We start from the raw sequence: 25511 nt of genomic DNA on the forward strand, positions 1-25511 counted from the left end.
ATAGCTCCTGGCATGCCCAAGAGCCACACATGGGGATAGGGTGGGCTGCACTCTGTGCCAGGCTGCACCTCCGTTCGAAGGGGTGGTGGGACCAGCCGCGTGTGCCGCACATGGGCTGGGTGGGGCTGAAGAATTTGCCATGGGCCAGGTAGATGGCAGGCTGGGTCTGGCCTGAGGGCCATATTTTGCAAACCCTGACCTAGACACTGAACTGCTCAGATCCATCAAGAATACAGTGTTTCTGTGTATGGAAAGTAGAAAACCTTTTGGCATTGATGTGTCTACTGTTAAAAAAAAATAAAAAAATAAAAAAAAATAAAAAAAACAAAAACAAAACACCTCCCCCCGCCTCCCAACCCCCCCCAGTTAAGGTACTTCCACAAATTAGACCATGTCGAGGTTTTAAGGATCCAGCTTCAACTTCCCACATCAAATACCTAAGACACCTTTTGGATCTGGATTTCGTTACTGGTAAAAAGTATAATCAAATGAAACTTTTCCTATCAAATCAGGCAATTCCTTTATTTACAGTGCTAGTTTCCTCAATCTCATTTCCCCCTCAAATCCTCTAAGTGCTGCTCTTGTCACGGTCTGCCCCCGATGCAGTGCTTCAGATTATGTTCAGTATCAATTCATGACTTTTGGTTTCTGTAGGGTGCAAATTAATCCTCTGGTGTCTGTCTTAGCACTGAACATCCAGGCTCTCTTGGGCATTCATTTAAATATCAGCATAGAAAGTGCCAGTAGCTATAAAGAAGAGATACGGCTTAAATTGAAAACAAAGTTTTGTATGGAAGTATTGTTGTCCTTGTCTTTTTCTGTTGTTTGTTTTATGTAGATAAGCTTGTAAGATTTTTAGGTCAGTTTAGAAATTCCAGTTTTTATTTTAAACCAAAGCAAACATTAAAATGCTTTTTGCAATTTACCAAAAAATAAAAAAGTAAAATTTGAAACCAAAGCAGGTTTCATTTTGTGGGGATTTACAATGGCATCCATGACCCATAATGATCAGCAGTAATCATCTCTTTAATCTTTTTTGTGCTTTCTGTGGGCCATTTCTTTGTTGTGTATCTAGAAGCATGCTGTTAAAAGGTAAGTTTGATACTAAATAAAACTGCAGTTTTATTAACTATCTAATCAAGTTTGAAATAGTGGAGGAAAAAAGAAAAAGAGAACAAAATCTTATGAAAACACTAAAGGGGGGATATAATCTGAATTGATAAACCAGATTTTAAACATGCAAACCTAAACTTTATACACTTCATAAACTTTTGCCTAGTCATCTTCTATATAAGGACATATAGCACATTTGTATTCTCTGGCGAAACAAATCTGTTCTGCAGGGCGTGCATTGCAGTTGGCTGGAGAGCAGTACTGTATTCACTGGACTGAATTGTTTTGGATGTGACTTGGAAAGCTGTTGCACATCATTTAAATCCATCACACATGCCATCCTGGCAGCAGAGCCTTATATGTAGAGTATGTGGGCTGCCCTATTATGGGAAACCAACTTTGTTTTGAGGGAAGCACAGTGTATTGCTTCTGCGCAGTTCCTGGAATTTGAAACATCTAGGGGCCTCCACAGAACCCTGGCATTAGTTACTATGTCGGCTCATTGGAAGTCAGGATCACTCATTTTGCCCCTACGGGATCCAGATCTTAGAAGCATTTAACTGTACACTGAAACTAAAGAGAATACTGAGGAGGGCTTTTCCTTTTTTTTAAAGTTGTTGTGGGTCATAATTATCATTATCCAGGGGCAGGCATTATTCTACAAAAAGTAGTGGAACAGTAAAGTTGGAACATAAATTGCCAAGAAATTTTGTTGGGTTCTTTTCTCTCTTGGTGAAGAGATTTTATTTCTGCTCACATGCTTTGGTATGAGGAAGTGGAAGATTATTGTAAGTATGAACAGACTGAAATACTTTATTACTCTACTCAGTTTGACGTAGTATTATAGTGCTGTAAGCCCAGTAACAGCATGTATTTTTAAATGTTTACTTCCCATATATGAGGAAGCAAAGCAATAGAAGCTAAGATATAGTATCCTTTAGGTTGATTATTGTAAATCCTTTGCATGTAAGGAAGCATTCCATAAATACTCCAAAGTGCTCACATTTGAATGAAGAAAACACATTTCTTCCCTAAGGTTCACTACTTGCGTAGGATTTTTTTTAGAGAAAACAGACCAGTATTAAAAAAGAAAAATAAAAGTGTGTAGGGGGGTTCATTATTGTTTTAATCATCTGGCAACACATCAAAGAACTAATTGGTTGCTTTGAACTGCAGCAGCATAAGCTTTTTCACTGCCTGGTATTAACATATACGGTGTGGGATCTCCCCGCATTATTATTGAAGTAGTCGGTAACAACTGACCGAGGGGATGGAGGTGCCAACTTTGCTTAAAATAAGCAGCAGCTGAGCTCTCCCATGCCTTTTCCAGAAGGCAAAAGAGTCCCAGAACATTTTCTAGTTTATTTTTTAAAACCTCTCTCTCTGTTTCAAACAAGAAAGTGTAATAAAAAGTAGAAACCAAAGATGGACTATAACAGTGCAAAAAAAAATGGGCGGACGGGAATACCATAATTAAAAATCCGACTATACCTATTGTACAGTTTCTACTTTTCTGCTGTATATCCTATCTCCCTCTCAACTCAGGCCTGAAGCATTACAAGAGCTCTTCTGCTTTACTCCTGCCTGTTTCGATTCTGATGCCAGAGGAATACATACTGGCATTTTTTTTGGACTGTGCAGGTGCTGAAGTCTGAAGGCTCGTACATCTGGTATTAGGTTTTGATCATATTTGACAGGAATGGTAGTTTAAAAGTGCATTTTGTTTTTTGACATTTATGACAAGTGTTGTTTTATTTTAGGCTAATTCTAGTTCTGCCTCTTGAGCAACAAATAAACTTCCTTAGCTACATTTTTTTGAGACACTTGGACTCAGTTCAGACATTCAAAAAGCTTGAGGTGGAATCAGTCTAAATTAGGTGTTTTTTTATAAGCAGCTTAATTTGGGTTAGCAAGCAGAGCACTCCTTCACCTCTTGGGGTGGGGGGCAAATCTTAGATCAGGTTCTACCATTTTAAACCCAGTCTGTGTGCCGAGCTCCTGTTCTGTTACAGATATAGACTGGTTTCCGATCACTTACACTTGTAAAAGTGTAATGTCTGCACTTGGCCTTGAACAAGGCTGGATTACAACTGCTACTGTAGAGAGAACCCTGAATTGACATGGGCTGAACTGAACTGCAGGTTTCTGTGGGTACTGATTTGTTGTTTTCTTCCAATAATCCCTCTCTGTAGAGCATTCAAGAGCTCTCTGACAATTCTATAAGAAATAAAATAATGGCCTGCATCACCACCTCTGTATCAAAAAACAATGAGGTCCATTGCCCTTTAATGGAACAATGTATAAAATGGCTCTGGAAGAATGGGGAGTATTTGCATTCAGTGTCACACTTTCAAAGGGAAGTAGGCCAAGAGAGAGGCTGTGTGAAAAAAGTAGTGAAACTCTGTGCAGTATCAACCTTTTCTGCCTGTGCTCTGTTGGAGGTATCCTCACCATTCCACTCATTTTTTCACCTACCCTGCTCAGTTTCCAATATCTCAACAATGTGGACTCTTGACCAATGCAAGATTTTCCTGCAGTCTGGGGAGGAAATCAGAGTGATCCACCATGGAACAGAAGTGGGAGATCATTGTGGCTAGTCCCACCTCTGTGGAGTTGGGGGTAGATTGCATCCTGAGTAAGCAAGGAACATAAATATGAAGGTTTTGAAGCTTTTAAGAATATATGAATAATAGCTTAACATTTTATCAGGTAGACTAATAACATTAGTGGCAGAAGCCATTAGCCAACTTGTCACACATTCTGTAAGGGAAAACTGGTAGTTTCTCATACTATGATAGACTTTGCTGTGTGATTACTTTTGGTAATTGCTGATTTTTGTGTAACTGATTGCTTTACATGATTTTTGCCTTTTTAGCAGGGTTAGATATTTTTCTGCACTTTATATTCTGTTTTGTTTAGGTCCTTCTTTAGTACCATCCAGTGAAAAGGGAAAACAACACTTGCAAAAAAATCATATCCATAGCATATTATGGTTTCATAATTTGTCCAAAAATAGTCCCTTAACTTTGTTAGCTTCTTTGACTGCTCTAGACATGTTGCTCTTGTTTCACTAGCTTCTACACTCTTTCTTTCCTCTCTTTTTTCCCTCTCACCCACAGGGCTATGACCAACACTGTTTATATCACCTCTCTGTTCTTTCTATTAATCTTTCTTCCCTCTACCCCCTTCCTTTTCCATGTGTTTGTGGATCCTTGCTAGTCATATCTTTTTTTCCTCTCTTTCCTACTCTTTCCACTTCGAACTTTCTTTCCTTCTTCATTTTTTCACTTCTTTCTTCCAAAACCTCCTTTAAGAACATTTCTGTGAGCTTTTTCAAGAATGACCTTTGCAAAGTCTCCGTTTATTCTCTCACTTGTTTTCACTCTATCCTGTCTGTGTCTGATCTATGTTGAAAAGTCCATGGATCAGGGACTGTGACACTTTGAATAAATCTATAATGTTAAGCTCTTCTTCAATGATCTATATATAATAATAAAGTGATGGGGAAAATGAAATAACATAGGCTTCATTTTTAAAAGGTGAAACTTAAATTGCTGTAACCTTCAGCTTAGAGTCCACCAGCTCTCTGGAGTTTTTAATATCATTTGTTATATTTCTTCCTCTAATAGAAAAGACCCAATTCTTTTTTGGTTATATACATGCAGTCGCACTGAAACCAGCAATTGGAGCCAAATGCTATCTACAGTTACACTCGTGCAGCCTCTTCACTTTATGGATTTGCCCAAGTGTGACTGAAGATAGAATTCATTACAAAATTAGCTTCACTACAGCATTTGATCTTGTTCATGTGCAATGAGGAACTAATCCTGGTCACAAGGGGGTCCCCTAGAAAGGGAATTAATGTGGTTCTTCTGTATGAAAAGGATTTGGCATGGTAGGAGGCAGGTAGCAGCAAGCTATGATGAGTTTTAGAAAAGAACAAAGGATCCTTTTTCTTGGTCTCTCTTTATCCAGACAATTCTGCCATCACTACTCTGCTCCTCTGACAGAGAATGCCTTTTCATCTGTCCAGTTCCTGACCTAAATATTCAAGCTTAGAACTATATTCCTAAATAAACAAAGTAAGGTAGTAATAGTTTTCTAATTCTTAGGCTGCATTAGTCCCTATGAACGTTGGAGCAGGCAGGGAGTTACCCTAATGCAGTGGGGTCAACCTTTTTTGCAGTGGTGCTGCAAATTAGCTGTCCATCCTCCCTGAATGCAGCTCTGATCCTTTTATCTTCCTGAACCTGCTCTCAGCATTTTGCTTCTCATCTGGTGCTCTTTGACCAAGCTGCTTCTCTGCTTTCTGCTTCCTTCCCTGTACTTTCTGCTTGAACTGATGCTCTGCTGCCTGCTCCCCTCCCTATCTGCCACTGTGGCCATGTATACACGAGACACTTACTGAGCAATAGTTTGTTACTATTGCACAGTAGTTCATTACTACTGCACAGTGATGTTGGGCACAAACTGACATGATGCTGCTGTGCAGTAGTAATGAGCTACTGTGCAATCAGCGTCACCAGGAAGCCATGCAGGGATGTTACTGTGTGGTAATGTTGGTTACTGCAGTCATTTAGTACTTGTGTATGCAAGTACTAAATGACTGTGCAGTAACAACTGTGCAGTCAGCATCTTGTGTACACGTGGCCTGTGCTACCTGTCTCCTTCCTATGCCACTTGTGGCATCTGTACTGCAGGATAGTCATCCTTGCTCTAAGTAATGATAATTGGCTCTAGTTCCTAAAGGACCATCAACCAGCAAAAGATTTCTATAGGGGAGCAAGCTCAAGCAACACAAAAGGAAAGGTATTAAAAATCTAACCCTTTCTTTTTGAAAGCTATGATTAAATTACTGTTTGGGAGGAATGATTAAGATTACTTTATATGATAAAACTCAAAAGGTATAATATTAAGCAGGAACTTTTGCCCCAGACAATGAGTGAAGCTATTTGAGATTCAGAAATTAATCATCCAAAGGGTTTAGCATTTTTAAATGATCGTAGTGGGTAGGGGGCAGGAGGAAAGAACAGAACAGAGCAGGAGAGAATTAGGCTTATATATATATTGTTCATGAGCCAATTCAACATGATTTTGTCCATCTAGGAATCATGATATATACATCTCTATATATATCTCTAGATATATATATACCATGATTTCTAGATAGAGAAAGTCATGTTGAATTGGCTCATGAACAATCAGTTTAAATGTTTAAAAGGATGGTTTGTTGCTTTTTAAAATGCATTTTCAATTAAATGTTACCCCAAGCTTAATCATCATTTAGAAGGATAAGTGTTGTACTCTGTTGTGCTTAACCACTGCAAAAACTTTTCTCAATAAATTTAGCAAAACTTTATAATATCATAATGTCATCAAGAATGCACTTGTAAATGTTAGTGTCAGGGTAAGCCAAACAGCACCACAAATTTTGAACAACTTCACCTGATTGTAGACTACGCTTAGTGGAAAGGAAACATAATGGTTAGCAGACTGATTTTTAAGGAATGCTTGCCAGCTGGGCTCTCCTAGAGAACATATTCATTAAAACCTTCTAGGAAAAAGCACATGGAACAGGGGAGATGAAAAAAGAATTATGGCTTCATTCTGCCCTAAAGTATTAGTTGCAAATCTTTTAAAGCCTAGTGTTCCAAATTACTTGCCATATGTGTAACAACTTGCAAAAATCTTAACCATGTGTTTAGAAGGAAAGATTTACAGGAGTGCAATGAAGCATTAGCTGCACATTTTTAATACAAGTACATTGTAATCATTAGAGATTCATATGTATACAACTGTATAATTTTTTCAGTCCCATTTCTGTTTGCTATAGAAATGATCAGTCCTCCTACAGTCCTTATTTTACTGGTGTCCAACTTTTTCTACCTGAATGTCAAACATATTTCAACATTATTGCAAAATGCTATGCAAGTGTATGTTAATGTAGAAAAAATTCATACAGTTTTGTATTGTTTGAGTAAATGTGTGTATGATTTGTTATTTATATCCATGACATGGACAGACAGAAATAGGGGCACATGCACAAGTTTAATTTGTGCTTTAGAAGAGAAATGTTTCATTTAATCTTTTTCCCTTTTAAAAGGATACCATTAGCTGATTTAAACAAACATAATTCCATTGACATATAGATTTACTGAAAGAATAATTTGCAAAATAATTTGAAGTCATTAACACTTTCTCTTGTACTATTATTGATAGAATTGCTTAGTTGGATGTTTCAAAGAAGAAAAATTTGAAAATAAAAAGGATGTCCATGGTCATGTTTACCTGTCCTGTTGTATAGGATGCCCTGTATGCCTGCTTTTACATATTCAATCTTGATTATTCTGCTCTGCCTGAAAGACTCAAGGATGACTAGAGAGCAGATTGAACTATGAATAACATGAGACAAAAGACTGCAATGTGAGCAAAAGGGAAACAAAGAGTTTTAGTAAAACTACTTTACTCTTTACTTATGTTTGTTTTGTTTACAGCTATTTTATTCCCCTTTGTGTTGGAAAAGGGGAAAAAAACATGTCACTTTCAATATATAGTTTGTCTCCCTCCCCACATTAAGGATCAATTACTTTTCCTTTATTCAATGAAGAAAATATTATTTGCAAATAAAATCAATGCTAGATTTCATGTAGTTGACCTTGAATGCAGAGCAAGCTAGTGAGGTGCCGCAAAGTCTGCGTGCGTGGTTGTATACCACATTCTAAAATAGTTGTTTATACATATGCATTTTTTATGGTTTATTTATTTGTTTAAAGATCCTATCCACGCAAGATGCTCTTTAGCTTCCTTGCAGTTTAGGGAATTGAAAGAATTTAAGGATGGTTTTGTAATTTGGCATTTTCTGCCTCTTATTCTGAAAGAAACTTTGATTAAAGTGTTGGAAAGCTCAGTTAATGGAGGCGTTGCTGTTATTTCAGATATACAGGGTATGCAATTTGAAGGCAAGCCAAATCACAATAAGAAGGAATAATGATGACCTTGGTTTATTTTTTCCTCAGTACATTCAGGTTTTGATTGGATTCTGAACAAGGCAACAGTTTTCTTTCCCAGAAAACACTGCTGTAGTCCTTGGAGACTTGCATTCTGTTATCAAAGCAGGAGTGTTTTCTTGTGAAGGTCGTAGGCTGCAGTGGGGGAGGGGGACAAGAATGCCTTATTGGTTCCAGCTAAGCACTAGTTTTACGTGAGAACATTTCTACACCAAGACCTATTGGATCTTTTGACCTAACTAGCACTCAACCAAGAATATACCTAAAAATAGGGTCTTTGTCCCTTTCCACCCACATGCTTTGATATTCTTGTTGACCATGTGTGTTATCATAGTAATTAAAAAACCCACAAAAAATAGTTTTTTTAGGAAAAGGCCTTCTTGAATTTATTTATTTTTTGAAATAAAGTTCATGTCTGAAAGCTGGAGTGAGGATATAAGTTATAATAAACGCAGTCTTTTATTAACTATGACAATAGCGTTGTTTTATTGTTGCGATTACTGTCAGTTTTATAGTGTAACTGTTGACATTTTGTTTATAACAGCACTTGTAACTAACCTAATATATAGCTAGGTTCAAATGGGAGTAAATGGATGAAACTTCTTTCAAATGGCTAAAGTTATAGCTGCATATAGGAACAGAACCCCTGGCACTCAGTCTCTGACACAAACCCCTTACCAGCAAATGTTGTCTGGCACGTTTTCTTAAATTTTAGCCACCATTTGTCGTGTAGTTCATCCTTAAATACTAACAAATGCAAATCTAGTTAAAATACATCTCCTCCCACCTTTTTTGTTGTTGTTTTTCCTTTAAAAAAAGAAAATAAGTAAATTCTAAGACTTAGAAAGAATGAAAGACCCCATTAATTCAAGAAGTTTGGAACACAGTTTACTTTTAAAAAACAGCATAAATAAGAGAAGATAAGCTTTATTAATCTTAAAAGGACAGATGGCTTGCTTTCTTTACCCCAAAAAAATTTCACGTGACAATAACCCAGGTAGCTGAACACAAATGTGGAGATGGCTGAGATTCAAAAAGTCAGCAATGAACCCAAAAGTTTTCAACATCTAAGGAAAACATCCATCAAAAAACTGTACTGCTCTGGGGTAGGATAGTCCTGAATACACTATGCTGTTTGAAGAGTTAACAAAAGTTTTACTATAACTCCCCCAATAAAGAGAAAAAAAAATCAGAGGATACAAGCCTCCATTGAACTGAAACTGCTGGAATGGATTCCCATCCCCCCCTTTTTTTGGTGAACCTATACAGGAAAAATGTGCACACCCATATTAATCCAAGTGCCAGTTTCTTATGTTTTCTTCATGGCAGACTTCCAATTTATCCTCTGCTTTCTTCACATTAGACCAAGATTGTTAGGAAATCAAGGCATTTTGATGTATTTTACTGGGTTTAGGAAAAAGGAACATCTTTTTTTCATGAATTTGACACCATTTTTTCCCCTGTCACTTGACTTCCTCATCAACTGTTGTTGGAATGTTTGAGTGAGAAGTCAAAGAAGCTTCATCCTTCAGTACTTCAGGTAGAGCTGATCCAGAACTTTTTCCTTAAATTTATTTTTGGTCAGAAAAAAGCTCATTTTTTGAAATCAAAACTTTGAAAAAATGTGAACCTTCAGAAGATCTTTTCTCAGGGAGGTCTCTGGTTCAGGGTTATCAACACTAGAATAATAAAGAGCATGAAAGTATTTTATAAAGCCTTCATGTGGGAGACCAAAGTTTAAGTGTTCTGTTCTGCATGTTTCCACTCTTTTTTTTAAAAGCTGCTTGGAATGAAATTGAGTGAAACTCATAATTTCCTAATGGTAAATAAATAATTTTGCAAAAATGTTTCTCTATTAGATAATATTATAAATGGAATAGATCATCACAAGTCTTTACTGCAAGTTGTTTTGACTAATCACGTACATTTAATAGAACAATGGCAATAGACTAGAATGTTTAAAGAGGTCTATACAAACATGTGGCCAAAATCCTATTTCACTTTTTGCCCTAATGACATCCAGCTCTGTAACTGCCATTTTTTGGCACTTATGCCCAGTTAGCTATTCTATTTCATGCACAGTTTGGGCATGCAAGTATCGGCATGTTTACTGAGACTGCTCGGTAGACTGTGCTGTGGCCTGGCAGGTGTGTGCTTCTGTATGCAGGCAATTGAATTAAGGAGAGAACTGGAGCCAGTCATGGAAAAGTAGGACTTCCAGAGTGCATCTAGTGCAGTGTCCTGCCAGAAGCAAAATCATCCCTATCCAAAACATTTCATGCAACCGTAATCTCAACTCTACGTAAGTCTTCCCTCAGCCCTTGCAGCACCCCATACTGCATGATTGCGCGCATCTGGATGTGCCCTTTGAGTCTGTGATCTACCAGGACTTCCAACCTCTTTTCCATAGAGCTGCAATCCAGCCAGGTGTCCCCCATTTTGTGTTTGTTTTTGATGATGATTCCTCCCGAGGCAGAGCATCTTGCATTTGTTCTTGGGTATACAACCATCATCCATTCTTTAAGGCCAGTGACGTTGATGCAAGAGGAGAATGGGTGCTTGGAGTAAGGCATGTTCCAAGACCTTAACATAAGCAACTTTCTCACACCAGGAACTTCTTAGAATGAGGCAAAGGCAGTGTTAGTGAAAGCTGTTAAGATGCTTTTCTTTGTAGAGTGGTCTAGGATTCACTGCCATACAAAAGGGAGTTGATGATGCAAGCATAATACTTTGAGCTTGGTCTTAGAAGTCAGTTTGTAGGGCTGTGCAAAACAGCACTGTCTCGTTTCATTTTCCATTTTGCTGTTTTGAAGGGACAGTGTTTCATTTTGTTGTTTCATTTCATTTCAAAGCACTGTTCTGTTTTGTTTCATTGAAACTGTTTGCTGTTTTGACACATTACAACCTTTTGCCCATAGGCTATAATGGGGAATCATGAAAATGCCTGTAATTTTGTCATTTCTTGCCTGATTTGGATAAAAATTGCAGGCATGGTAGCCTCTTCTAAGGGCATAAATCATGGCAATTTTCAGTGAGGTAGGTGCAGGGGTTTCTAGAAAACTGACCCTCAAACTGTTTGAAGCAAAGCTCATATCACTTGCCTCCAGTGGCAGCCTGCTGTCATCCTGGCTGCAGACCTGGGCATCTGCGCCCCCAAGGCAGGCTGTGGGGCTATGCTGGACTCTTCTGGGGGGTGTGCAGGATGCTGGATCTGTGTGTGGGATGACAGCATGCTGCCACTGCTGGCTGAGGCAATGCCAGCACTGGGTTCTTCCTGGTGCTTGACACGTGCTGTGCCGGGCAGACTTGTGCGCTGCCACTGGCCCCAGCTGGCAGCAGCAGCATGCTCTCATCCTGCACACAGATCCGGGGGCCCGTGACACCCAGGAGGGCTGTGGGGATGTACCAGACTCTGCCTGGGAGGCGCAGGCCCCTGGATCTGGACGCAGGATGACAGCATGCTGCTGCTGCTGGCTGGGGCCAGCAGCAGCACCAGTCTTCCTGGCACTTGGCATGGCCTGCACCCAGTACTGGCCCCAGCCAGCAGGGGCAGCCTGCTGTCATCCCACATCATCTGGGGGTCCGTGCTCCCCAGGAAGATCCAGGGAAAGTGATCAAAGATCTGGGGGAAAGGTCGGGGAGCTGGGGAATCCGACAGGGAACTGGGGGCATGCTCTCTGATCATTTCCTCATGGGCCACGGGCTCTTCTCATGGGTCATGAGCCCCCAGATCTGCATGCTGGGTTTTGGCAGGCTGCTGCTGCAGTTTCAGTGGCAGCCTGCTGAAACCCCGCATGCAGATTGTGAATCTGTGAATTCTGCTAAATACCTTTGTCACACAAGGACATCAGAAAGGAAAGGATAAGTGGTGGTGAGTCTGTGTTCTGGCCCATCATGTTGGTAGTTGATGCTGATTTGTAAGACCAAGCTCCTGGCAGGTATGAGTGAAGTGACTGAGACTTTGCAAGTCACTTTCTGTGTAGATTCCTAATACATTCATCAGCAAAGAGCAGCTTACAGTTCAAAACTGCCCACACTTTTGTATTGGTTTTAAATACGTGTGATTGAATAATTTTTCATCTGAGTATGTATTTAAATAAATTATTTTGGTGGCAGTCCCAAAAGCATACGTTGGAAGAAGAGAAGAGAAAATTGCAAGTAGGGCAAGGGTACAGCCCTGCTTGACTCTATGTTAAATATCAAAAGCCTCAGATGTTCATCCATGATATCTGATTGTTCCCTGCATTCCATCAAGGAAAGACTGGATTATGCTCAGGAGTTCTGGTAGACAGCCAATCTTTATCAATAATTTGAAGAGGTCTTTTCTGCTTAGGTCAGGTCAATGAAGGTGATGTGGCTGGGTCTCCTTTATTCCCACATTTCTTATGTTTGTCAGAGTGAAAAGATCATCTCTATGGTGGACTGACTACCTTTAAGGCCACAGTGTGACTCTGGGTAAACTTGGCCAACAAGGCTATGAAGTCTTCTAAGGACCACCTTAGCAATGATCTTTCCAATAATGCTTAATAGTGAAATACTGCAATAGTTCTTGTAATCACTGTGGTCACCTTTTATTCTTGTACAAAGTGACTATTTTAACACCTTGCATGTATTATGGCACTGCCCTTGCTGTCCTGCAGTGAGTTAGAAGCTCATATAGATAAAGAGGAAGCACAGACTTCCCACAATTGATTGCTTATGTAGGTAAGTCAATTTTCCCTTGGGTCTTGCTGCTGGCCAGATTATCTATGGCCTTACTTATGAACTCAGTTGGAATATCATCAAGCTCTTCAAGGACAGACTGATTCTCAATAGAGTTAAGGACATCACTTCCCTCTGAGCAGAGTTCAAGATTAGCATTCTACCCATTTTTCCATCTTTTGCTTTCAGTCTGTCATGACTTCTCATGGAAATGACTTTTTTGTTTGACTATCTTTAAAGAAACTAACGTTTTTGCAGTTGGACCTTACAAGACAGCCCTTATAATACCTCAAAGCCATCTTCCCTCTCTCCCCTACATTAGCATTGCTTAATTCCTCATAGGTCTTCTGAATTCTCCTTAAATTTCTCTTCCTGGGACATCTGGCACTCTTCTGGCTGATGGGCCTTTTTTCTCAGATGCTTTCGCTATTGTGCCATTGTTTTTCCCACTACAAATGGACAGTAACTTGGGTGCCCACCCCACCAGTGACTCCTGTCTGCAATGGGTAGTGGCAATTCTCTCTGGCCTAGTATTACAATAGCAAGAGAGATTTAGCAGTTATACCTATTCTCTTTTTTCCATGAGTAAGTGACAATAAGTAAACAACCATAAAACAATACCTTAAGATGTTTAATTACAGCATACTTTAAATGCATGCATAGGAAGAATCAAGGGTACGTATGTATAAATTTTAATCATTATTACCTGTATGATACAGCATGTGGAGATGCAGTTTGTGGGAAAATTGTATATTATACTGCTGCACAGTTGAATTGAACTGTAATAAAAGTGTAATTTAAAATGTAATTGTAAATTATTTGTGGCACCAAGGTCAACTTCATGCATAAAGATATCTTTTATAGGATAGTAATTATTGTGTAATAAAGTGATTATTATGTTTGAAAGAGACAAATTATAACAACTTAAGCAAAACAACTGATATTCCACCAGAACGTTACTTTTTTATGAGACATAATTAAAATGAAGTCTGATGACAGCTACTTTTTGAGCTGGGAACAGTTAGAATTCTACTGGATGTCTGGTGCTGAGATCCTCCATATCAAGTTCCTGCCAAAGTAAGATTTAATTGGTTTAAGGATGATGCTGGCAGAAATTAACATATATTTTCTTGATGACTGGAGTACTAGCATGGCCCCTGCTGACTTATGCCTTTGGGCTCACCTCCTATGCAAACATCACCTCATGCTTAGGGTTAAAGAGTAGGTTTATATACTTCCAAAAAAATAAAGCAGCTTGTTTTAATAACAAAAACCACTCTTGTTGTTCTGCAGAAGTGACAGGCTAAAACAGGTATAAGAGGGGGAAGCAGAAAGCAGCAGGTTTTGTGAATCAGTGGGGAAGAGAATGCCCTCTCCGTTTCATTGACCCACAGATGAGCTTGTATGAGATGTTTTGGAATTGCAGGAATAGATTTAAAGTAAGTTATTACCCTCTTGAAAGTTCTCCCAAATCTTTGCCTGTACTGTTCTGAGAGCTTCCCTCTGCCCTGTACATGGAACTTAGAGCAAAGTCACTCAGTTCCTTTAAGCAAGGGAGCTAAATTTTCTGCTGAAATTTGAACCAAGTATTTTGTCTAACACTATTACATGCCCAAAAGAGGGAAGACTTTTTTCCCCCTCAGCACTTGCTGGCATCAGAGACGAGTTTTATGTTAGCTATACCCTGGAGAACATTCCAAGTGCAGGTCCGGGTGATGGCTGTATGGATAACAATTTTTCTTCTCTAATGTGCAATAATCTTTTCCTATTTAAGGAGCCTGTTGTGGTCTGGTATCTGCTTCACTTGCAATAACTCAGTTGCTTGTATACTTTATCCATGATATCACATCTTATGCATTGTTTTGTTTTTGTCATGGATATTGCTACCTATAATCCCTTACTCTTATACCCTTATATCCCTATATCCCTTAGGGATATGCATTCTTGCATTTTGATGTCTGTACTAAGAAAAATAGGCTTGTTATCCTTTTGGCAAATTTGGGAGAAGTCTAAGGATTGTTCATCCCACTCTTTAACTTGAGGGCTACAGAATTCCCAGTGTTTTCAAATCAGGCAAATTTGTTTCAGATAAAACCTGCTTCCCAAATCTTTTTCCCTTTGCTTCTCCTATATGTATTTAATCAGACTTTCTTCTATATAAACACTCTGGGATGCTAGAGGATGCCTGGAATGCACAGACATTTCAGGAAGTGCTTCAAAAATGTTACTCAATTTTTTAAGGGTCATTCTTTAAAGGTGTTCAGCCACTTTTGAAGCACTTGTGCTATGTGCATCTATAACATTTCTGCTTGACTTAATGTGCTGGAAACAGCATGTCTTTCCTGAGCATTAGGAAAGAGCATGAGTCTGATGCACAAAGTTTTTGAATCGTATTACTGAGAATCACCATCTCTTGGACTGAAATCCAGGTAGTAAGAGCAAGTTGCTGTGTCCTTAACCTTTTTGCTTAAGTTTCTTGTTCCTTATAACAGAAATAATACATGCTTTACAGAGATGGTGAAGAACAAATATATATTGTGTGTAAAATAGACAGCAGTTTATAATGATTATATAAGCAAAAAGTACTATAATGATGACTTAACTTCCAGAAACTGCTGTAAAAAGGTGAGCAGAGAGCATAAAATGTACTGCTTGAAAAACATTTTTTCCCTTACAAATAAAAAAGAATAAAAGGAATGTCATTTCTTCTCTTGTCATTTGAGGCTGTACTATGAAAAGGAAAAAGTACATATATATATTAATGATGTTAAAATGAACAGAGCAATAGCTTCTGTATAACAATATGATGTGAAAAGTTCAGAAACTCACTACTGGATTTATATTTAATGCAAAACGTATTTCATAATATTTTTAATGTTAGATACAATATTAATGTTTTTTAAAAGCTTTTTCTTAGCCTTCTATCATGAAACTTGACTGGTTGTATCTATTTTATAAAATGTATATATTCCCCAAAGTTAATAAATATCACTCCAAGTAAATATTTGTTTTTAGTACATTTTTAGCATCTGGAACATACTTTTTCCTAATTATATGAACATGCCACATACTTAAAGAGGCTGAAGCAGATACCTCTGGTCAGTTTCCAGATCTGTTAAAGTGGCATTAGACAAGTGATGCTTAAGTGGGCACAAGCTTTTTCTGTGTTGGTGGGTCTCACTTCGCCCCTCTCTCTCTCTCTCTCTCTTTCTAAATTGCAGTGCTTTCTTACCTCAGAGGTATTGTGACAATAAATCCATTAATTTCTGCAAAATACTCAGATAGAGCAATGATGAACAGAAGCCCTAAGAAGAAACTTACAGGCAGTAGATATATTGTTGGTATGGTGAAGCATCTTTGTTGCACATTTTCTGAAAGTGTCATATGTTTGTAGTCTTTCTTGTATTATTGCATCATGATTAGAGTGTCATAGTTCAGGAAATAGATGACTACCATGATTTGTTTGGTAGTATCATTTGCCATACCAACTATATAGTGAGGACAAATATTAGACCTGAGGAACAAATACTGTTAGAGTTCAGCCCAGATCTGAGGAAGGGTATTTTGTACCCAAAGTCTTGCTTAACCTCTCTCCCAACAATATAGTAGTCCAATAACAGTATTCCCAAACCAATCTTAATGCTCTTTGTAGCCATTTGGACATTTTTTCCAGACTGTAAAACTATAAACTTGAGTCCAGAACGGTTTGTATGAGTGTGCATGTGAGGATTTATAAATATCTACAGATGACTTTATAGGCTAGGGACAGATATTCAAAAAGCCTGGTCTTGAATTGATTCAATCTTTGGAAGTTAGTCTAAGCTGGCTAGACTGAATCACTTTGTAACTGCATAGATATCTCCTCTGGACTGAAAAAAATGCAGGCACATGCCTGCAGTGGCTCAGGCTAGAAGCTGGGGGCACTAGAGCAGCCCTCTCTTCCTTCCACAGCATTGAGCTGAGGGGGGATGTCCAGGCTCCAGCAGGATGCTCTGATTAACCCAGCAGGGAATTGAAAACAATGTTTATTACCCAATTAAGAAAACATCAGAGGGACATTACCAGCTACTTGTTGATTCTGCCTGTTGATTTGACTGTACCCACTGTAGCCAGCATGTGGCCTGCTAGCTAATACAGAGCCATCTCCTCAGCAAGGCAGAGGGGAGGTGGGAATTCCTGCTTAACTAAGAGTGGTGAGGGGAGAGTGGGGAGCAGCCTGCAGTTTCTGGAGCTCTGGCCAGGGAGCAGAGGGACCAGCCATGCTGTGGAGCAGAAAGCCCCACCCAGCCCAGCCCAGCCCAACAAGTGTGCCAGCGGTGTCTGATTTTATCTTAAACCAGCAAGGGGTCTGGGACAGATGCGCATAAACCAGCTTGAGCCAAATCAGTTAATGCTGATACTACATTCAAGCAGGTTTATCTCAAATTGGTTTCAGCCATTTTCAAACTGGTTCATGTGCACTGAACATCTGTTCTGTTACAGGTTTAAACCAATTTCTTATCAGTTAAACCAGTTTATGTGTAATGTCTGTCCCTAGCCATAAAACTGATGACTTGTACAGATGATATATAAAAATCTACAAGGAACTGGACTAGATGGCCTTGTGAGGTCCCTTCCAGCCATACTTTCCTATATACCTACTGGAACTTGCCTTTTTTGTTGTTGTTTTTTAGTATCAGAAGCATAGCTAATTGCAGCCCAAATATCTACAACCATGTTGCTACAATGCTGAAGACCGCAATAGGTATTCAAAACACAACCATTTACTTCATTGATGAGAGAGAATACAATTGTATCAGTACAAATAGTCATGTTTGTTCTTTGGAGAATATGCTTCTGATATTATTTAATTTGGAAAAGAGATCATTCTATAGAATTTTTTCTAATTTAACCCCCAGAAGTGTCCTCTAGTCCTATTACATCCAGTAGAACAATCATTCATGGAATTTATTCTTTGTTAATTTTCCACAGTTTGTATCTTTAAGATGTAAGTTTTCAATTGTTTATCACAACTAAATTCTGAAACCTTTACTTCACCAAGTAAACCTATTGATTTCCATAAGGGATGTGGCAAAGATGTCTGTGACCTGATGAGTGGAAGGAATTTGGGGGCTAATGAGACTTATGAAAGCATTAGAACGTTGTCAATTTGACTTTGAGGGCCAAATGGTATAACTGTATTTATTGCAGAAGGATGCCTTTCTCTTTCAGTATTGGAAAACCACAATGCTTGTGCTTCAGTTCTGTGTGGCTTTTTGCTTGATTCAGCAAGCCATTACAAGGCCATAGAAAATAATTTGTTTTAGAAAATTAAAACAGCTTTGATCTGAGTTATCTGAAGTACAGCTTTCTGATGGACAAATGGATGAACATTCCTAGTTGGCAGGTTTGACAGAAACACTGCTTTATATTAAAATGTCAGCAGTTAACAAAGTTTTTTGTTTTCTGATGTACATATAGCAGCCTAAGATCACTGTTGTAATATATTGACCTTATAATAATGGTGCTTTCCCTATAAAGTGATACATAACTATAGATGATCCAAAACTGCAATCTTGAATCTGTACCTTTCCTTGAAGTTTTGGTTCAGAGTGAGGCCTGTAACTGCATAAGTCTTCACAATAATGAAATACATGTATTCTTGAATCCCCGGTGTAGGTGCACTAAAATGTTCCAACCATATTTTCTTGAAACTTTGACCCTAGTTGATGTCCTCAAAAATACTGATCTTAGGGGTTTAAGATTTTGGTACCTTTAATAGCTCATGTTAGAGACATTATTTTGGTATTATGGAATCATAATCTAAACCTTATATTGTCTTAAATCAGAATCCAGGCTTCTACCTGTTCTTATCTTGTGGTTGACTCAAACCACATCCTGTGGTTATGTATCAAAGGCATTTCTCCTTGATTGTTTTATGAGTCCTGGTCCACTGTTTGAGAACTAGTAGAAAGGCATTTAAAAATTATGGGACAAAAAGTTAAAATTAGGATTTCAATTATTAAACAAGGTTATGATAAACTGTGCTATGGCAGTTTGCTGATTCACTGAACTAATAACTGTTAAAAAAAAAAAAAGAAAAAAAAAGAACTGAAATAGTTAATTAATCCTTTAGAGACCGTAGCCAGCATATTAGTAAATTCAAACTAAGGGGAAATTTCCTGCTAACTTTACTGAATTTAAGATTTGGTGGGTTCTACCTTGAATATGAGAAGAAGAATAACATTAAAAAAAACGGTTTGGTGTATTTGTTAATGATATCTAATGTATGCTGTTCTGCTGGGGGGAACACTGTAAAAGAAGAGATCATACAGATCAGATGTGTGGTGTCCAATTATGCACTGGGTAATGATCTACATGGCACAACATTAGATACCCCACAGAACTCTGACCACAAGCAGAGAAGCCTTCTAGACAGATGTAAATTTCTTTCTCCTTGACCTCTTAGCTCTTGCAGTGGGGCTGCCATAGTTTCTGCAGTACTCTTTGTGAGCAGCGGTGTAGAAGAACACTTTGGCAATATTGGTAGAGGTCATAGAACAATGCATTAATATTGCTTGATATTTTTGTAATATTTGAATGTTACTACTACTGTCACTGCACCACTGAGGTAGCTGAGTGCCATAATGAAATAATGCCATTCTTACCTATCCCCTGGCCCAAGTTCACTGTGCATGTAATGCAGACAGTGTCTTGGCCCATATAATTGGATAAGAAAGTTATGTAAGCTGTTCTCAATTCTGTTCTGCTGGATACCTACACTTGTGCTCACCTTTGTGCCATGCACTCTAGAGGGCACACAATTATCAATGAGAAGGCAGATATAAAATAGGTTTAAATTAATTCCAAATAGGCCCAATTATAATTAATCATGGAAATACAAAAGTAAAAGTTGAAAAAAGAACCAAGGATTTTACCAGTTAAGCACTAAAAACTATAAAATCCTCTTTGTATTACTCAAGGTAGACATTTTTACAGGTTCACTAGCAAACTGAGACCAATCCATAAGGACCAATTCCAAATTCTGTTTTGACCTTTCTGCTATAAAAGGCAATTCCTTGGAGCTTCCTAAGGTACAGTTCATTGATCTTTGGTTGAGAGTTACTGTACACTATAGTAAGTAATAGACCTTCTTCCACTCATTTTTATTTTTTCTTGCAAAGACATTAAAGGCATCTTGACCTTTTTAATAAAAAAGTGCAAATACAGTTCAGCAAATGTTTCCTATATTAATTTTGATTGTTCAGCATTCCAGATAAGTAAGGCTTAATCCATGAAGACCATTTTATTTCTTTTTATATTAGCCTTTTTTCTCTTTGATAATTTGTCTCCATTTCCTCTTTATTCTTCTTCCCTCTCTCCCTCTTAGTCCTCTGTTGTTTGGTCCTGCACTTATGACCTGACCAGATCAGAACAGAATTATCTGTATATTTCTGTTGGCTTATTTGAAACAAAAACTAACTCACAAGAATTCCACACTGTAAAAATTGATCAGACTTTTTCAGTTTCCTGCATCTCTGGGCAATTTCTTTAATCCTTTTCTTCTGGTGACTTAAATCCTGGAGGTCTTTTGTTTGCTTCCCCACAACACTTGAACATTATTGCTTAAACATACACTTATTTCTAACTAACTAATCAATGTAAAATAAGTATGTAACAACCAGGTATTATCAATTAGTAATAAAAGCAAGCTGAAATGTTTTCACTATAAGAAACCAAACAAAAACATCTTTCCCTTTATAGCTATTACCTTCCAAAATACAGGCAGTCCTCAGACTTATGACACAATTGGTTCCTGAAAACCACATCTTAAGTCTAAATGTTGTAACTCGGAACCAATTTTCCTATAGGAAACAATGTTATAACTGCAGGATTGTTTCTGAACCAAGGCTTGATACACTATTTTCACCAAAAATAACCCAGAATTTTGTACTCAATCAATTATAGATGAGTAATGTAGCTACATTAATATATTTATATTGTAAATAGCAATCATTGATTTGGAAGGACTTCTTTGAGGTGACTTTGCTGGACTTTTTGAAGGGCTCTTGTCTGGAGTCTCCTTAGGAGTCTTGATGCAGGTTTTTCTGGAGTTTTATCTGCTTTCTTAAAGAAGGTGTCCAGGGAAGTTTGGACAGATGTTCTCCAGGGAGATGGGTGACACAGCAAACTTGTTCACTGGTGTGGAGTTATGTCGGATCAAGCATTGTAAAGCTGAAAGTGACCTCAGAAATTTGAAACAGAGTGTCAGTTTATACACATTGTAATTTTAAACATTGTAAGTCGAGGACTGCCTGTACTGTGCTTAAAAGTTTTGTTTTCCTCTTCGTTCTCCCCTGTTTCCCACTGCCCCTCATTTTCAGGGTGAAAAAAATCAAGTCACCTTGTAAGGTTATCTCATATTCTACCTTCATGTCCTAGAAATTACACAAAACAAATAGACAAAGACCATGTATTACTGTATTCTAGCATGCAACACTTTACTTATGCCTTTGGGAAAAGTTAGTTGTGTGGATATATAGACTAGTATTAAAGGTAGAAGCTGGATATCTATTGCTGTCAGGGTATCCATTATTATTCCAGTTTCTGTTTTCTTTCCCCAAAGGAGAGATCTAGGGTTTTCTTGTGTGACAGAATAAGATGTTGCTTGAAAACAACTCTTCATAGGTCATTTGTTTATTGTTCCTGTTAAAATGAGTTCTCCAGCACTCTGGTCAAGCAAAATTGATAATTCAGGCACCAAAACAGTGGCACAGCCATCAACTGTTACAGTAGTACAGGACCTTTGAGATCTATAAAATTCCTCTGCTGATGTAAATTGCTATAATTCTTTTGACTGCAATTGAGGATCTGTCCCAGTCTTTGATCCCTTCTTTAGTTTTCTTTTTCCCTTTGTGGATAACAACATTGTATTAGATTTTTAGTAACTGAGTGAGTACATGCACTATATATAAAAAGTAACTAATGACCTTTAAAATAGTTACCAGTAGACAATTTTTAACTCAATATAATAGGTTCAAACTATTTGGATCTATGGGGTTCAGTATACTGTGAAGCATTCCAAAGCCCACAAGGACATTTACCATGAATTACCATAGTGTTTTCATCTGCAGTAGCTTTCAACTCTTTTAATGTAGTATTTGAATTCTAATCTGCCTTATTATATAGCATGCAGCAACAGTAAGGAGCATTTGTAAAGCACTTTTGTGGGCAATACACCAGAAAACAGATTGCAGGCAACCAAAATAAAGTGCATGACACTGAATTTACCAAGTTCATATTACGGGCTAAAAGAATATATTGCAAATAACTACAGTTTTATATTTTGTTTCACAAAGTTCATCTTTTCCATTCAAATTCAAAATTTTTAGCTATACATTTAAGCAGGAGAAAAGATCTGTTCCGTCACAGTGTAGTATGAAACCAACTTCATACTCAGTAGTACTTGGTTCTGGAAAATCACTTCTGTGGACATAAGTGTGGTTTTCATTTGGAATGATAGTTTCCCTAAATGGTACTCAGACAACAATATAGGACAGAAATTGCATTCCATTAGAAAAGTTCCAAAAACCTGAAGATAAGTTATTATGGGTTAGCTCAATATTGGAGTGAAAAGTGTGCTACTTCTTTCCAAAACCAATTGTGCTGTATACAGGCTGTCCATATTCAACAAAAATGAGGATGTGTTACAGAAGTATAGCACACAGTGCTTCTTTGGGTAAGGGATCTGGAAAAAATATCAAATATCTTAAATAACACTGGGGGGAACTGGATAATCTTTTACCTGAACTGGATATGGGCTAGCTTTTGGATATTTTTATTTTGTATAGATAGAAGGAGACCACAAATCCACGGGATCTCAAGCCTGATATATATAACAGGGTAGCAAGTATGTAGTTGCTTATCAGCATGTAACAAATTCTGGCTAAAAAGAAAAGGGTTTCAGATTTGGAAACTTACCCTTGAAGTGAGAAATGGACAGTTTAACTTCCCTGCTGAAGTGATGCATGTTAGAGAATTGTAGAGTAAACTATGCTTGAAGTGACTGCTTGACATAAAAATAACAGCTGAGACTCTTGAAAGAATAAATGGATTGAATGCCAGTCTTACTGAATCTACCAGTGGTTGTGATGAATATTCAAAGTATCACATGCAGGTGTGCAAGAGCCAATATATCACCATCAGAGCAGTGAATGCACTTTTTAAATGAATAAATTCATGGCTCGAGTAGAAGTATGATGCATGCGCAGGAGCACACACTCATTCCAGCAATCGCATGAGTACCATGGAACATACAGAATTCCATTGTGTCCATAGGGTACAACCCTTTACAGCACTTTTCAAAGACTAAGCCAGAGATAGTCTAATAGGAATCCTTGAAGTTAACCATGAGTTATCCTCTCTTATGGTCCCTTTCATTTGGAAGACCCCCTTCTCTTTGGCAAGTGTAGTACTGGCAGGAAGAACTTGTGGTCAAGCACCCTGTTGTGCCAAGCCTCACATACTTTTTGCAAACATGTTGAAGTTCTGTCAGTGGTGTAACTAGGGCAGGGTGACCAGGGCAGCTGCCCCAAGTGCTGACTTGAGGTGGGGGAACCAATTACTGTCACAGCCACGGAATTGTGCCAGTGGCATGGGGGCAACCAAAAGTTTTCACTCCCTCTGTGTGTGAAAGCTGTCCCTGGCACCTGGCTGTGTTGCTACACCTCTGGATTCTGTATGTCCTCCTCTTCTCTTCTTAGAAAGATACAGGCAAGAAGATTATCCCTCACCTATAATTAATATTGGGGAACTTCCAAATATCTATTGCTTCTAAATACTGACTAAATACTGAACACTGTGTGCTTCGATTTTGGGTAAATATCTGCGGGCTTTTATACGTGTGTTCCAGGAGGTGGGTGAGAGGCACTTTAATTCATAGATTCATAGAAGTTAGGAGCTGGAAGGAACCTCACAAGATCATGAGGTCCAAACCACCTGCATGGGCAGGGAAGACTGCTGGGGTCAGATGACCACAGCAAGGTAAGCATCCAGATGTTTTTTGAAGATTTCCGGAGTAGGTGTACCACCTCGTGGGGGGGGTGGGATGTCTATTCCAGACCCTGGGCAATTGAATAGTAAAGAATCTCTGAGAGCTGCTCTAATTAAGAAGCCCAGAGCATTACATGTCTGCTTACTGAAAAATGGCAGTGGGGGTGCTTTAACTAAAGCTCATGGAATGAGCTTTTAGTTAAAGTGCACCTGCTGCCATTTTTCAGCTCAGGCACACTGATACACATGACACTAGAGTCTGCTGGAGTGCGGTAATTACCATGCTCCAGCAGACTTGATTAATGGAGTCTTCTCCAATGCACTGTAATTACAGCGCATCAGAACAGCCTCGATGCATGTGTATAGGCACCCTGTGAATTGACTAATACAGTAGTTTACACTTAAAAACTATTCCTAAAAGAACTTAATAAGCTTGAAAGTAGCATTTCTATCCAAATGCTTTTGTTTATCTTCTTAGTTGGATCCCAAATTAGTCTAATAGGAATCCTTGAAGCTGCTTTATATGAGTCTGGCTTTGTAAAAGAGATTTATGGCATTTACAGTTATTTTAAGGCTGCTTTATATTACTAGAGTAGCGTAAAATGGTTTTGCTGTAAATGATAATCAGGTCCTCTCTATTTTTAAAAATAACCCATAAGATTACTAGAAAGAGAAATATGTATTTTTTTCTGTTTTTCCTTTTCTAGTATACTTATTTTGTGCATTAGAGGGTAGTTGATGTAGAGTCATTTTTACTACATAGTTCATCATTTGTATCCTTCATTCACCATCATAAGTGCATTGCTCCCACATACCGCCCTGGGGGAAGGTCATACACATCCTCATCCTCATGACCAGAAAGAGACAAATTACCAGTAACAGTAGCAGAAGAGGCGACCGGTAGCAGTATGCTCAGAGAGAGGGGGGAAAGTGGACCATTCCCATGTTTGTTTTGTCAATTTACAATCTAATTTATTCTAAAAATGCTCTTATCAACACAACAACAGAGGAGAGAATTATTTTCCTGTGTAGATTTAAGAAAAATAAATCTGTACATACTATTTGAAGGGTGCTTTTTCTTCTAAAAAGTAAAATAAAGTAATTGAATTAAATTTATTTTAAAAACTAATTATCCATTTTCCTGCAAGAATTTTTAGGATGCAAATTATATCTAGTCTTTCCATATTGCTGTCCTGCTGTTTATCCTTCTATTACATTAAATCTATTTTTTCCTTTTTTTTTCATAACGAAGTTTGAGTGATTTTTTTTTTTTTAACATCAGAAAATGTGGTATTAATTGACATGATTTGAGCAAGTCATGCTATGCATGAATATGAATCTTAAGATTCTCTTTAAGATTTTGCAGCAGTTTTATCAGAATCTTTTTACTCCAAATTTAGACCTTTCTTAAGCAGAGACTTCCTGTTCCTGTGAATTGTGCCAGGTGGTGCTGGAATTTTGTGATGTGTTCAGGTGATACAAGAATCAGAAATTCAGTAATTTCCTAATCTCCAGTGACCTAGGCTGCATACAGGTATTACATTTGTGCCAGGAGAAGAGGCTTTCACTTGATGCAGCCATCCAACGATGGGAGTTGGGAGTTGTCAGGGAGCCTTGTGGGAACCCCTGCCCTCTGTTCTGCCAATCAGCTGATTGATG

The 25511-nt window shown here is 38.2% G+C and overlaps 1 protein-coding gene across 7 annotated transcripts in view; it reads left to right on the forward strand.

Moving 5' to 3' along the window:
* DMD (dystrophin) overlaps positions 1-25511 on the forward strand; it is a 2140576-nt gene that overhangs the window by 267010 nt on the left and 1848055 nt on the right. The window contains exon 1 of one of the 7 annotated variants that reach the window (XM_090061810.1): positions 1641-1901. The exons of the other annotated variants lie outside the window; for them this stretch is intronic. Within the exon in view, the coding sequence (XP_089917936.1) occupies positions 1871-1901 (31 nt within the window). The 5' untranslated portion in view covers positions 1641-1870. Of the gene's footprint in view, positions 1-1640; positions 1902-25511 lie in introns of those variants that run through there. 7 annotated transcript variants of the gene reach the window in all.

This window comes from Crocodylus siamensis, chromosome 1 (genome assembly GCF_052110815.1).
Source record: "Crocodylus siamensis isolate JL-2025a chromosome 1, ASM5211081v1, whole genome shotgun sequence".
Lineage (NCBI taxonomy): Eukaryota > Metazoa > Chordata > Crocodylia > Crocodylidae > Crocodylus > Crocodylus siamensis.